This window comes from Ovis canadensis, chromosome 16 (genome assembly GCF_042477335.2).
Source record: "Ovis canadensis isolate MfBH-ARS-UI-01 breed Bighorn chromosome 16, ARS-UI_OviCan_v2, whole genome shotgun sequence".
Classification (NCBI taxonomy): domain Eukaryota; kingdom Metazoa; phylum Chordata; class Mammalia; order Artiodactyla; family Bovidae; genus Ovis; species Ovis canadensis.
The window spans coordinates 14,116,635-14,132,113 of record NC_091260.1 but is presented as its reverse complement, the minus strand read 5'-3'; the positions used below and the strand labels follow the sequence as shown (position 1 = coordinate 14,132,113).

At 44.0% G+C, this 15,479-nt stretch overlaps 1 protein-coding gene across 1 annotated transcript in view; it reads left to right on the top strand.

The window, feature by feature from the left end:
• The window catches only part of SLIT3 (slit guidance ligand 3), a 724,331-nt gene that overhangs the window by 58,706 nt on the left and 650,146 nt on the right, over positions 1-15,479 (top strand). The window contains exon 3 of the mRNA XM_069555989.1: positions 4,232-4,303. Coding sequence (XP_069412090.1) covers positions 4,232-4,303 — 72 coding nt within the window. The remainder of the gene's footprint in view (positions 1-4,231; positions 4,304-15,479) is intronic.

The following is a 15,479-nucleotide window of genomic DNA, read 5'->3' as shown; positions in this document are numbered from 1 at the left end:
TGGGGGCAATTTCTGATTCTGATCCAATGTTAAAACTAAAAAAATAACAATGCTGAAAGAGCTGAAGATGAACACAACCCATGTCCCTCTTATTCAGAGCAGATTCAAGCCGCAGTCAGCCCTTCTGGGAGTCCAGCCTTTCCTGGACCCCCTGACTCCTGTAGCTGGTCAGGGAAGCGAGAGTGGTAGCGATGGTTAGTGCACTCTCCTCGACTGCCTGGAAGGCTAGGCAGGAGGTTTACGGCACGCTCCTTCAGTGATTCATCTATTCATCACACGGTTATTTATTGAGCCTTTAAAAACCAGGTACTAGGCTGGATCCTGAAAGGTCTAGGAAGAAGGTCCAGAAGAGGCCCAAACTACCTTACCACTCAGGATCCCAGGAGGACACATGAGGAGAGATCAATAAAGATTTGTTTGCAAAACTATGGGTGAGGTTAAGAGAAACCAGGATGAGCTGGTGCAGCTCCCTGGGGCTAGCAGCCGTCGCTAGCATCCTTTGAGCCCCAAGGAGCAGTGGGAGGAAGTGGTTGTCTGAGGCCCGCAAAGCAAGGACTGCTGGTTAGCACCTGGGCTCTTAGGCAGAGAAACAGCCAACTTGGAGCGGTCTGGCTGAGGGGCAGTTGGAATCGGATTCCCTGCCTCACTCATTCTTCTTCTAGCCACTCATCTCCTCCCTCTGGCTGAACCCCATAGGCAAACCAGAGTCAAGGACGCTTCTCTGTGAAGACAGTATAGTAAGTTGTCTGCTGCTGCTGCTGCTGCTGCTAAGTCGCTTCAGTCGTGTCCGACTCTGTGCGACCCCATAGACGGCAGCCCACCAGGCTCCCCCATCCCTGGGATTCTCCAGGCAAGAACACTGGAGTGGGTTGCCATTTCCTTCTCCGAGTAAGTTGTCTACTCCCCTACATAGGAACAAAGTCTGTCCTGAGAGCTCGTTTGTAAGCCCTGTCTGTGCTTCCCAGGTGGTGCTGGTGATAAAGAGCCTGCTTGCTGGGACTTGCCTGGTGGTCCAGTGGCTGAGACTCTGCACTCCCAGGGTGGGGAGCCTGGGTTCGAGCCCTGGTCTGGCAATTAGATCCCACACACCACATGCCGTAACTGAGACCCAGCACAGCCAACGAAATGAAACGAAAAACCCGCCTGCCAGTGCAGGAGATATAGAGACTCAGCTTCACTCTGTGGACTGGGAAGATGTCCTGGAGGAGGGCATGGCAGCCCACTCCAGCGTTCTTGCCTGGAGAATCCCATGGACGGGGGAGCCTGGCGGGCTCTCATCCATAGGGTGGCAGAGTCAGACACGACTGAAGTGACCTAGCACACATCAGCAAAGGTGGTCTAGGTTCCCAACTAACAGAATCAGCTATAGAGTAATGTACTGTAATAGGTTTATAATAGTTTTCACACAAATAATACGTGACAAACAGAAAAAAATGAAGAAAACATGTTTAATCTTACAGTATACCCCTTGAAAAGTACAGTATACAGTGCAGCATCTGGCATACAGCGACTGGCATCAGGGGAACGAGCAAGAAGAGTTACTGACGGGAAGAGGGAGAGGAGAGGCATGGTAGAGCTGGAGGACCGTCAGCAACGGGAGGTGGAGGGCACGCTGCCGTTTCACTCCCGCCTCATGTGACTGGACATACGAACACATGTCCGCACATTTGAAAGTTCACAGCTTGAAGGTTTGTGTGTAGAGATCTTACTATAGAAATGAGCCTGCTAGGGCTTGACCAGGGAGAAGAAGACATAGGTATCCAGCCATCTCTTCTAGTTCCCTTTCTGAAATAAACTGATAGTGTTAGATTGGTTAGGACAGAACTAAGAGATTCATCATGGGAGGTTAGAGTTAGATTCCTTTAGAAACCCTGAGGGAATGTGACACTCAGCCACCTTAGTGCTGCTCCTTGTAACAGCTGAGAAGTACCGACAACAAACTCTGTGATGGATTGATTGACAGTAAAAACCCAGCTGAACAAACCCTAGGTAACTCATATTGCACTGGTCCCCTGTTTAGCAAGAGGCACTAGTGTGAGTCTGTTAGTATTCCAGGGCCCTCCTTGCCATATGGCAGGATGGAAGAGAAAGAGAAGGGAAGGAAAAGGACATTTATGAAGCCTCTGATTGTACTGTAGATCCTGGCAAGATCATTTATACACTTTACTCCACTTTTAATCTCACAAGCACTTAGTTTGTGTGTGTGTGTGATTTTACAAATGAGGAAGCTGAGTCTCTGAGAGGTCCACTATCACACCATCAGTTGTTAGTGAGAAAGCTGGAAAGGGATTCTCAACCAAATTTGATAAGCACACCAGACTGGGAGTGAGAGCATACCCTGTGGCATTATATCCATAATTTCTCCTTGGACAGGTCTAAGCCTAGCCTTTCTACTCCTTGGAGCCCATACATTTTAAACGAGGAGCCTGTATGGGGCTAGCCTGCAGGGTCAGGAGTAACATCAGTGTGTGAATCACAGTGGGTGAGGATTCTGGCCGGCTGTTCATGTGCTGTGCTGTGCTTAGTCACTCAGTTGTGTCCAGCTGTTTGTGACCTCATGGACTGTAGCCTGCCAGGCTCCTCTGTCCTTGGAGATTCTTCATGCAAGAATAGTGGAGTGGGTAGCCTTTCCCTTTTCCAGGGGATCTTCCCAATCCAGGGATCGAACCCAGGTCTCCTGCATTGCAGGCGGATTCTTTACAGTCTGAACCACCAGGGAGGCCCAGGGATATTGGAGTGGGTAGCTGATCCCTTCTCCAGGGGATCTTCCCCAACCCAGGAATCAAACTGGGGTCTCCTGCATTGCAGGTGGATTCTTTACCAGCTGAGCTACAAGGGAAGCCCTTGTTCAAATTTTAAAATATAAGCTGATTTTCCTAAAAGGGTTTCTTTTGTAGGGTGTGTATATGTGTGTATACTATCCTGAATTTTAATTGTTTGCAACAATTTCACAAACATGTAAAATATCAAAATACCTCCATCACTCTGGTAGTCGGAAACTTCATGTGTCCTAGCCTTCTCTTTGATGTAAAATCAGTGTGTGCCCAAGGTCCCCTTGAGTGTTTTGCTCATACGCTAAGTCCGTGAAGTAGCTGCTGTGCTGGGAACCTGTGTTAGGGCTGGGACTGTGAAGATGAACAGCAGACCTTGTTTGTTCTCAGGAGCTGTGAGGCGTAGGGACCTGGAAATAAACACGAAGCCCCGAGTGTTAAGCCTGAGAAGGGCAGGGGGTTCTGAAATATCTCAGAGGTGGAGGGCTGGCATGCATGGAGTCGTTTTTGAAGTGAAAACCAAGCTTCTCCAAGGCTGCTCCTCCTTCTGCTTTTCCTTCAGGTGCCTCAGGGCGCCTCTCCTTCTGCCTCATCCAGAGGAGCATGCAGCCCTTTGAAAACTCCACCTTCCGAAGAAACATCTTCAGTCACAGCTGCATCCTCGCTAAGTCCCATTCGACCACCAGGGGCAGCCCTGGATGGAAACCAGGCAGCCTCACCTCTTCTCTTCCCTACTGTTAAGCTAATTCATTTTAAGCTGCCTTTTTTTTTTTTTTTTTTTTAAGTTTAGGGGAACAAATGTTCCATTGTACATTCAGTTCTCAGGATATGCCACATGCATGAATCAAACTTTTAATCATCTGCCTGAAGGACTTTGGAGATGGGTAGATTTCATGACTGGGGAGACCTAGCTTTTGTGACCATCACCTTCACGTTGGGAGCAGACAGGCCCGGGGCACGTGGGCTTCCTGGCACAGGCAGGCACACCCGACAGTAGCTTCAGCCTTTCTTCGAGGTGACCCAGAGACGGAATGAGCAGAGAAAGCCCTTTCAATGAAGTATTTTTGACTCTTCGGAGGAGGGAGCTCCAAGGGAAGAGATGCCGAATATATGTGTGGTTTTATTTTTTTATAAGAAGCAGCTTTTACCTCTTCTTTTTCTGTGCGACATCCTGCAGTGCTTAGAGGGGGGAGGACATTTGCTGAGAACATTCTTAAAATAGAGGCATGGAAACCAATCTGTCAGGTAGAAGTGTGCAGGCGGCGAAACCCTGGTTACCGTGGCACCAAGCTGGGATGTGCAGGATCTTGTCCCACCAGACTGATCCCGGCTGTGGGGGAGGGGTGGGCCTCAGAGGGTCACGGGAGGGGCTGAGTGACCAAGCCCGCATGGCCCTAAGCCGAGTACGCGAACCCGTGAGCCTTGTTCTTCCTTGACCATTGCTACCTCTTTGGTTCCAGGCATCTGGAAGACAACCAGGTCAGCGTCATCGAGAGAGGTGCCTTCCAGGATCTGAAGCAGCTGGAGCGATTGTAAGTACACACAGCCCCCTTTCTTGAAAAGCTTTATTTGTTGGTAAATTGGCTTCATTGTGGCCTCTCTAAGGAAAAAAAAAAAAAAGAAGCTCCAATGTTTAATAAAATGTTTGCTATTATATTTAGAGCATATTGGATGCCTGTTAAAGAGACACTGAGATCCACTTAATCTTTTTTTTCTTTAAAAGATGCTAGAATTGGCATCTGGAGCTTGTTTTTCTGCCTCCCGGCCTTGAGCTGTCTCTGGGTAGCTGTGCGTGGGGCTGGTTCTTGCCCAAGCCTCAGCCTTCCCCCTTGTGGGTGAAGAAGTTCGTTGAATGTATGTGTGGGATAACCGCAGTTGGTTATCCCTGCCATGGAAACCAGCATCAGATGCTCCCTATTCCTGTGCAGGGAGGCAGGCTTCCTCTTCAGGCCCCTCTGTCCCACTGTCCTGGGAGAAGACGGACAGGCAGGGGGGCCTGCATCTCCTCTGAGGGAGCATCAGCCCACGTCAGGAAGCCCCCATACTTCCAGGAGAGATTGTGTTGCCAGTGGTTTAAAAATAGCTCACCGTTCTGACTCTGGCAGAGGGAGAGAATAGAAGGGAGTGGAGACGGGAGATGGATGGAGCCCCCATTTGTTCTGTTAATGCTTTTGCAGAAAACTCTTGGGTCACCATGATGAGGAGTCTCCTCAGATAGCTGAGTGGGCAGCGTCACCTTTCCTCAGTTAATCACATCTGGCAGCTCATAGCATCTGGATATTTGCTTTGTGCCGTTGGAGAGGCGATTGTCCCCAAGAGCACTTAGTCACGCTGGTGGGCGGCTCTTTCCATGCTTCGTTCTGTATCCTGGTTGACCTGGTATTTCAGCCTCCTTCTTCATTCAGGGGCCGAGGCTGTAGCAGCGCACTGCTCCTCCAACTGACCTGGAAGGATCTTCCCAGATTTACCTGTCTTATCTATAGCGGTGGGCCTGCCAACGACTGGTTGCTGCTGCTAAGTCGCTTCAGTCGTGTCCGACTCTGTGCGACCCCATAGACGGCAGCCCACCAGGCTCTGCCGTCCCTGGGATTCTCCAGCTTTGTCATTTGCCTTCTTTTCTCTTGGAGTCATTCTATCTGGGGTGACCTGAGAAAGGGAAGTGATATTACCCAGCAAAATCCTTACTCCCAACTCTGTGGTATGAACTGTCTCATTCATCGTTTTTCGTTCCAGGTCAAAGGTCAACATATGTTCCACTGTTGTTGGTTTGAAAATAGGACATTAATTTCTTACAAGGGAAAATAGATAAAAAAAAAGAATGTTGCCGCTGTTTATACCTTTGACAGTGACAGCGTTAGTTGCTCAGTTGTGTCCAACTCTTTGTGACCCCACAGACTGTAGCTCACCACCTCTTCTGTCCATAGAATTCTCCTGGCAAGAATAGTGGCATGAGTTGCCATTCCCTTCTCCAGGGCATCTTCCTGACCCATGGATCAAACGCAGGTCTCCCGCATTTCAGACAAATTCTCTACTGTCTTAGCCACCAGGGCTTCATTTCTTAAAATTTTAACTCTTCTCCTTATTTAGACCAAGGAAAAAAATTAAATATCTGTTGAACTTGCTTCCTTTGTATGAAATACTCAACATTTACGTGGATGAATAAATGCAAAATCCTTTGTCATGAGGCCACTTCTTGCTGATTAGAAGTGTAAATAAATTCCCAATTCATTAATATCATGGTTGCTGGGAAGGAACTAATTGAGCACTTTGGACATGCTGGGAATTGGGCCGGTATATTACATACTATCTGTTATTTTATCCCCACAAAATTCCTGTGAGGTGGGGTTTGATTACCCTCATTTTGTAGATGAAGAAACAGAGGCTGAGGGAGATGAAGCCAGAGGATTGCGAGGGGGAGCCAGGTTCGAAGCCACATCTGTCTGACATCAAAGCCCACGTCCTTTCCTATTTCTGTGCTGCGGACATGAGATGAAGTGTGATCTTTAGCAGTGGCCCTGCAAACAGCCTCTCACATACCCACTGAACTCTGGGGAATATCAGTGCAATAGTCTAGAGAAAGGCACTTTTCTTTGGCTTGGTGAGTGTGGCTGAAATATCTTGCATGTCTGGGGGACTGAGAGGATTACGGTTGTAGGGTAAACCTGGCTGTTTCTCTCCTCTGCTGTATTAGGAAGGTCATCTAGCTGTTGTACCAGATAAACACTCAAATTTTATGGCTTTACAGGGTGGAAGTTTAGTTCTTATTCATAGAAAACCCAGTGTGGGCATTCCTGGTTGCTGGGCTTTTCTCCTCCAAGGGGAGGCTTCAAGACAGGGACTGCTTCTGCTTCTCCACTCTGCCGTCTCTAAGTCTTGGCTTCTGAGGTACCATTATTCGTCTGCATCCAGCCACTGGACAGGAAAGTGGTAGGAAGGACTGCGAGTGGGAGGTTTACATGGGAAAGAACGGGAAGGACTACATATTACTTCTGCTGTTAGATGCCTTGCGTTGAAACTCAGCCATATGGCCACAGGGGAGGCTGAGAAAACTGTTGAGCTATATGTGCTGTGAGTAGAGGAAACAGGCTTAGCGAACAGCCAGATCATCTCTGACTTCTGTTGCAAGTGAGTGGAAGAACGCTTGGTCAGGGAGAACAGTGGAAGTAGAGGCAGCCGGACTAGTGTGCACAGCTGGGCAGCGCCCTCACTGAAAGCCTTTCAGCATCGGGGGGTGTGTGTGAGAGAGAGAGAGATGGCTAGTGGGTCTTGACTAGTGATTATCGGGTTTGGGATGTCCAGTCTGCCCCCAGTGTATTTGCTGTTAATAACAGAAGAGGTGGATGGCTGCTTGTGCCTTTGCATCCCTAGGCTTTGAAAGAAAGTGCAAGTGAAGTGTTAGTTGCTCAGTCATGTCCACCTCTTTATGAGCTAATGGGCTGTAGCCCACCAGGCTCCTCTGGTGTCCATGGGATTTTCCCACAAGAATACTTGGAATCCACTGAAGTGGATTTCCATCCCCTTCTCCAGGGGATCTTCCCAACTGCTGGCTTAATTTACCTCTGTCTCTGTATTTTGTAGTAGAATAATCTTTATTGATCATACTCTAAAAACGAGGCTGAACACTGTAACATTTTTGTAATGTTAATTTTCATTTGAGATGGTCATTATTGGTGTAATCTCTTTCAGAGATTACAGGGGAAAGGGAGAGAATTCTATGCTTCAGGTCTCTGCTGAGAGCAATTCTCTCTTTCTCCATGAAAGGACCCTTGCCCCAGACTGAGTGAGGTGCTCCTTCCCTCATGACTACACATGTTGGTCCATATCATAGCCTTTATGCCGTATTTTAATTTCTTATTTGCCTGATTGTCTATCCCCAGAACTATGAGTATGTCGAATGAGGAACTGCATCCCATCTAACTGTTACTCTCAAAGCCTTGTGCAAAGCATGATACTAATAGTAAGCACTTGTAGTGCTTACTTAGCAAATACAGTGGTTTTGAACTGGGACCAGTTTTTCCCACCAGAGGACCCTTGGCGATATCTGGAGACGTCTTTCCTTATTACAGCTGCAGGATGCTGATGACATATAATGAGTAGAAGTCAGGAGTTCTGCTGAACATCCTCCAATGCTCCCAGAACAAAGAATTACCCAGCCCCAAATGTTGCTAGTGCTGAGGTTGAGAATCTCTCTTCTTTCACTGTTATGCATCAGATGCCATTTTAGTAATGATATAGACCATCTCATTTAATCCATGTAACATTATGAGGCTAGAATGGTCACATTCCTGATGTGTCAAAATATAAACTTCCAAGCATTGACTAAATATGCTTACTGTAAATCTAACAGCTAGAGCTTGCTTCTGATTGTGAGGAAGTATACAGGATAGGGGAGCAGGTTTTTAAATAAACCCAGGAGAAAACAAGTAAATCCTGTGAACATTCTACAAGATAACTGCCCTGATCTGTTCAAAAAGTCAGTGTTATGAAGGAGACGGGATCTGACTGTTCTGCGTTAGAAGAAGCTTAGGGTAGAAAAAGTAGTACAAAAATTGGGAAGGTCAATGGAGTTTAAGTGTTTGAAGATCTTTGAATTATGCAGAAAGTGATAGTGGTGCTGATGTTTATTGCTTTATTAAATGAACGATGCATATTATAATCTGTAAGATAGCTATTAAAAAGGATAATAAAAAAATACAACTTAGTAGGGGGAGAAATGATATCAAAAAATGTGGCTAATTCAAATAAGGGATAAAGGGAAAGAAAAAGGAACACAGAATAAAATGAGACAAAAAAAACATATTAAGATGATGTATTTAAATACAAATATATCATGATTATTTTGTATGACAATGATTAATACTTTAAAAGACACAGATTGTCAGGGTGGATTGAAAGAAAACAATATTATATGATTCTTATAAAAGAGGAACATTAGGCGGAAAGAGAGAGAAGAGGATAGACGGTGACACTGGAGACACTAACCAGTAGAAGGTTGATGTAGCAAAGCTAACACAGATAAAATGAACTTGGAAACAAGAAACATTAGTGGAGGTAAAGAGGGGTGTTTCATAACGATGAAGGAGTAAATCAATCAGGAAGGCACAGCAAGTCTGCACTGGACATACTGTTCTGTGTAGTACACATACATGTATTAGTTGTTGTCAGTTTCGAAGTTGTGTTCGACTTCTTTGTGACCCCATGAACTATAGCAAGCCGGACTTCCCTGTCCTTCACTATCTCCTGGAATTTGCTCACACTCATGCCCAGTGAGTCAGTGAGGCCATCCAACCACCTCATCATCTGTCACCTTGTCCTCCTCTTGCTTCAATCTCTCCCAGCATCAGGGTCTTTTCCAGTCAGTCGGCTCTCTGCATCAGGTGGCCAAAGTGTTGCAGCTCCAGCATCAGTCCTTCCAATGAATATTCAGGACTGATTTCCTTTAGGATGGACTGGTTTGATCTTGCTGTCCAAGAGACTCTGAAGAGTCCTCTCCAGCACCACAGTTCAAAAGCATCCATTCTTTGGTGCTCAGCCTTCTTTGTGGTCCAACTCTCACATCCATACCTGACTACTAGAAAAGCTGTAGCTTTGACTTATATAGACCTTGGTAGGCAAAGTGATATCTCTGCTTTTTAATATGCTGTCTAGGTTGGTCCGGAGAAGGCAATGGCAGCCCACTCCAGTACTCTTGCCTGGAAAATCCCATGGATGGAGGAGCCTGGTAGGCTGCAGTTCATGGGGTCATGAAGAGTCGGACACGACTGAGCGACTTCACTTTCATGCATTGGAGAAGGAAATGGCAACCCACTCCAGTGTTCTTGCCTGGAGAATCCCAGGGATGGCAGAGCCTGGTGGGCTGCCGTCTATGGGGTCGCACAGAGTCAGACATGACTGACGCGACTTAGCAGCAGCAGCAGCAGGTTGGTCATAACTTTTCTTTCAAGGAGCAAGCGTCTTTTAATTTTGTGACTGCAGTCACCATCCACAGTGATTTTGGAGTCCAGGACAATAACGTCTGTCACTGTTTCCACTTTTTCCCCCATCTATTTGCCATGAAGTGATGGGACTGGATGCCATGATCTTAGTTTTATGAATGTTGAGTTTTAAGCCAGCTTTTTCACTCTCCTCTTATACCTTCATCAAGAGGCTCTTTAGGTCCTCTTTGCTTTCTGCTTTGTCTGAAGTTGTTGATATTTCTCCTGGCAATCTTGATTCTAGCTGTGCTTCATCCAGCCCGGCGTTTCGCATGATGTCCTCTGCATATAAGTTAAATAAGCAGGGTGACAATACACAGCCTTGATGTACTCCTTTCCCAATTTTGAACCAGTCTGTTGTTCTATATATAGTGTATATTAAAACCATATTCTGAACATACAGAAAACAAATATTGACAAAACTAAGTGGAGAAAGAGACAGGTTTCTAATCATTTAAGATAAGGTCCTTTAATTGATGAACAGGCAGAGAAAATTATTAGTAACAGTATAGAATATTTTAATGACAAGGTTTACAAACCTGACCTACTTGAAACAAAGAGAACAATCCAACCAGGAAGTGTAGAATAGCCATTTATTCAGATTTGTGTAGAACTTTTATGAAATACTGGTCTGGAAAGCAGGTCTCAACAATTATCAAAATATTAAAATCATAAGGAGCATTTTCTCTGACCACAGTAGAGATTCAGAAATCAACAACAACAACAAAAAACAGTAAGTAGAAAATTTCAAAATATTTAGAAACTGAATGATACTCCTGTAAATAATCTGTGAGTCAAAAAACATTTCACGATGGAAATTGGATATATTTTTTAGAATGTTAATAAACATCCAGCACATCACAAAGTATGGATTGCAGCTAAAGTCATGCCTAAAGGAAAATTATAGCCTTTAAGCATATTATTTGGTTTACGTATAGTACCTATTTTAAATGAAGTAAGATTAAACTCTTTATTAAAATATCTTTATTAAGATGTAAGGAGCATCTCCCTTTCACTGTGGTAAAGAATCTGCCTGCCAGTGCAGGAAATGCAGAGAGACACAGGTTTGATCCCTAGGTTGGGAAGATGCCCTGGAATAGGAAATGGCAAGCCACTCCAGTATTCCTGCCTAGACAGTTCCATGGACGGAGAAGCCTGGTGGGCTACAGTCCATGGGGTCACAAAGAGTTGGATACGACTGCGCGACTGTGAGCACACTCAAGGAACTAGAGAAAGCGGAACGAGGGAAACGAGTAATAGCAGAAGCATGTGAAACAGAAGCCTTTGAAAAATCGACCTTTCACTCTTGAAAAAATTATAAAATCCAGCAAGGCTTATTAGAAAGCAAAAAACAAGGAAGATTAAATTACTGATATGCAGGATAAAATGAGGGACATAAGTATGGATTTTCAAAGACTAAAATGATAGTAAGAGCAAATTTTGAAGACCTTTATTTCAAGGATTTTAAAGATTCAGTTCAGTTCAGTCACTAAGTCGTGTCCAACTCTCTGCGACCCCATGAATCACAGCACGCCAGGCCTCCCTGTCCATCACCAACTCCCGGAGTTCACTCAGACTCATGTCCATCGAGTCGGTGATGCCATCCAGCCATCTCATCCTCTGTCGTTCCCTTCTCCTCCTGCCCCCAATCCCTCCCAGCATCAGAGTCTTTTCCAATGAATCAACTCTTCGCATGACGTGGCCAAAGTACTGGAATTTCAGCTTTCGCATCATTCCCTCCAGAGAACACCCAGGACTGATCTCCTTCAGAATGGACTGGTTGGATCTCCTTACAGTCCAGGGGACTCTCAAGAGTATTCTCCAACACCACAGTTCAAAAGCATCAATTCTTCGGCACTCAGCTTTCTTCACAGTCCAACTCTCGCATCCATATAGGACCACTGGAAGAACCATAGCCTTGACTAGACGGATCTTTGTTGGCAAAGTAATGTCTCTGCCTTTGAATATCCTATCTAGATTGGTCATAACTTTTCTTTCAAGGAGTAAGCACCTTTTAATTTCATGGCTGCAGTCACCATCTGCAGTGATTTTGCAGCCCCAAAAAATAAAGTCTGACACTGTTTCCACTGTTTCCCCATCTATTTCCCATGAAGTGATGGGACCGGATGCCATAATCTTCGTTTTCTCAATGTTGAGCTTTAAGCCAACTTTTTCACTCTCTTCTTTCACTTGCATCAAGAGGCTTTTTAGTTCCTCTTCACTTTCTGCCATAAGGGTGGTATCATCTGCATATCTGAGGTTATTGATATTTCTCCTGGCAATCTTGATTTCAGCTTGTGTTTCTTCCAGCCCAGCGTTTCTCATGATGTACTCTGCATATAAGTTAAATAAGCAGGGTGACAGTATACAGCCTTGACGTGCTCCTTTTCCTATTTGGAACCAGTCTGTTGTTCCATGTCCAGTTCTAACTGTTGCTTCTTCCTGCCCTGCATACAGGTTTCTCAAGAGGCAGGTCAGGTGAAATTGAAAACTAAAACAAGAAGTAGAATATATATATAATCCTAAATCTAATTAAACTTTTATTTTAAATTAAATGAAATATACTGTACTGGTGTTTTTCTTTCTGGCTTACTTCACTCTGTATAATAGGCTCCAGTTTCATCCACCTCTAATGCATATATATGGAATTTAGAGAGATGGTAACGATAACCCTGTATGTGAGACAGCAAAGGAGACACAGATGTATAGAACATTCTTTTGGACTCTGTGGGAGAGGGAGAAGGTGGGATGATTTGGGGGAATGGCACTGAAACATGTATAATATCATATAAGAAATGAATCGCCAGTCCAGGTTCGATACAGGATGCTTGGGGGTGGTGCACTGGGATGACCCGGAGGGATGGTACAGGAAGGGAGGTGGGAGGGGGGTTCAGGATGGGGAACACGTGTACACCCGTGGCGGATTCATGTTGCTGTGTGGCAAAACCAATACAATATTGTAAAGTAATTAGCCTCCCAGCATTTAATTAAATGAAATAAGCCTTTAATTTAATCTAAATATTTCCCTAAGAACTGTCTAAGCTCAGATGGCTTCATCAGTAAATTGTACCAAAGTTTTAAGAAATAAGTAGTATCAATTTAACATAAACCTATTCTATAAAGATAATCAACTTTAGTCATTTGGAGAGCATAACCTTTATAGCAAAACCCAACAAAGCATTTCAAGAGAAAATAAAAGTATGGATTGCATACAGCATATTTCATGAGTATCTATTTGAATTTCCTAACAAAATATTAGCAAAATGAATTTGGCAATACCCAAAAAGGCTATATTATAGCCAAGTTTGGCTTATTCAAGGAAGGCAAGGTTAGTTAAACCTTTGAACATTCCTCCCTTCAAAACATGCTGAACAACTAGGATAGCAAAAGCAAAGACACACAGACAACATCTACAATAAAACTTGTTGACAAAATATCCCAGTAAACGCCCACCTCCCTAGGGACAGTTGGGCGGTAGTGGCACAGTTGACGGTTATAATACTGTTGTGTTGTCTCATCTGTGTGGGAGAAAGTAGAAGGAAGAACTTGAGAACAGGAGATTCCTAAAATTACCAATACGTACTCACTGGAAAACACAGTGATCAAACTAAGTTCAATTCAGTTCAGTCGCTCCATCGTGTCTGACTCTTTGTGACCCCATGGACTGCAGCACACCAGGCCTCCCTGTCCATCACCAACTCCTGGAGTTTATTCAAACTCATGTCCATTGAGTTGGTGATGCCATCCAACCATCTCATCCTCTGTCATCCCCTTCTCTCACCTACAACCTTTCCCAGCATCAGGGTCTTTTCAAATGTCAGCTCTTTGCATCAGGTGGCCAAAGTATTGGAGCTTCCAGCTTCAACATCAGTCCTTCCAATGAACAGTCAGGACCGATTTCCGTTAGGATGGACTGGTTGGATCTCCTTGCAGTCCAAGGGACTCTCAAGTTTTCTCCAACACCACAGTTCAAAAGCATCAATTCTTCAGTCCTCAATTTCTTTATAGTCCAACTCTCACGTCCATACATGACTATTGGAAAAACCATAGCCTTGACTAGATGGACCTTTGTTGGCAAAGCAATGTCTCTGCTTTTTAATATGTTGTCTGGGTTGGTCATAACTTTTCTTCCAAGGAATAAGTGTCTGTTAATTTCATGGCTGCAGTCACCATCTAGTGATTTAGAGCCCCCCAAAATAAAGTCTGCCACTGTTTCCACTGTTTCCCCATCTATTTGCCATGAAATGATGGGACTGGATGCCATGATCTTTGTTTTCTCAATGTTGAGCTTTAAGCCAACTTTTTCACTCTCCTCTTTCACTTTCATCAAGAAGCTCTTTAGTTCTTCTTCACTTTCTGCCATAAGGGTAGTGTCATCTGCATATCTGGGGTTATTGATACTTCTCCCAGCAATCTTTATTCCAGTTTATGCTTCCTCCAGCCCAGCATTTCTCATGATGTACCCTGCATAGAAGTTAAATAAGCAGGGTGACAATATACAGCCTTGATGTACTCCTTTTCCTATTTGGAACCAGTCTGTTGTTCCATGTCCAGTTCTAACTGTTGCTTCCTGACCTGCATACAGGTTTCTCAAGAGGCAGGTCAGGTAGTCTTACCAGACCCATCTCTATAAGAATTTTCCACAGTGTGTTGTGATCCACACAGTCAAAGGCTTTGGCATAGTGAATAAAGCAGAAATAGATGTCTTTCTGGAACTCTCTTGCTTTTTCAGTGATCCAGCAGATGTTGGCAATTTGATCTCTGGTTCCTCTGCCTTTTCTTTAACCAGCTTGAACATCTGGAAGTTCACAGTTCATGTATTGTTGAAGCCTGGCTTGGAGAATTTTGAGCATTACTTTACTAGTGTGTGAGATGAGTGCAATTGTGCGATAGTTTGAACATTCTTTGGCATTGCGTTTCTTAGGGATTGGAATGAAAACTGACCTTTTCCAGATCAAACTGAGAAAAGTTGCCAATTTAGAAGGAAGTTTGATTAAATCCAATTCGTGATAAGTACAAAGGAATCATGATGTGATAGTACTTGGAGTATTCTGGGTCCTAAAAACTCTTCAAACTAATAAATACAAGGCTGTTTTCCAAAGAAGGGCCTAACGTTGATAAGAAACTTTTGGGAGTAGTCAGTCAGAACAGGAGCAAAAGCAGAAATGAAAAGAGACCTTTGTGATGAAAGTGTTAGAAATCACCAGAAGAGGCAGATCTTAGAAAATACAAGGCCATGTTTTTCATTAGTTTAACAAAACAAAAACAAACAAAAACCAAAAACACAGACACACAAACAAACAGCAACCAAAAAACCCGAAAATGAACTCTCTAGACTCTTAAAGCTAAAAAGCTATCACTTCCCACCTATCCTTCATAAAACTACAGGGAATTTCTTTCATGTAAGAAGTAAGCAACCAAGAGGATTATGATTGAAGCTCATACAAAAATTTTTATAAGAAAACTGAAGAATAAGAAACATAATAATCTCTTTAGAAACAGTGAAAACATGCGAGAATGAGGTACCCACCAAACAGATGAAAACTGTAATAGGAAATAGTTCAAAACTAGCTGCACAAATTTAAGATCTTATAAACTGTAAAAGAACAACATAAATCTGAATTGTTAAAACTTAGATGATTAGAGTAGGATTTGAAAGGAAGGGCAATGAACTCAAGAAACGATTTAGAAATAAAATAAGTCATTTCAAAGTAAATACTGCCAGTACTGAAGA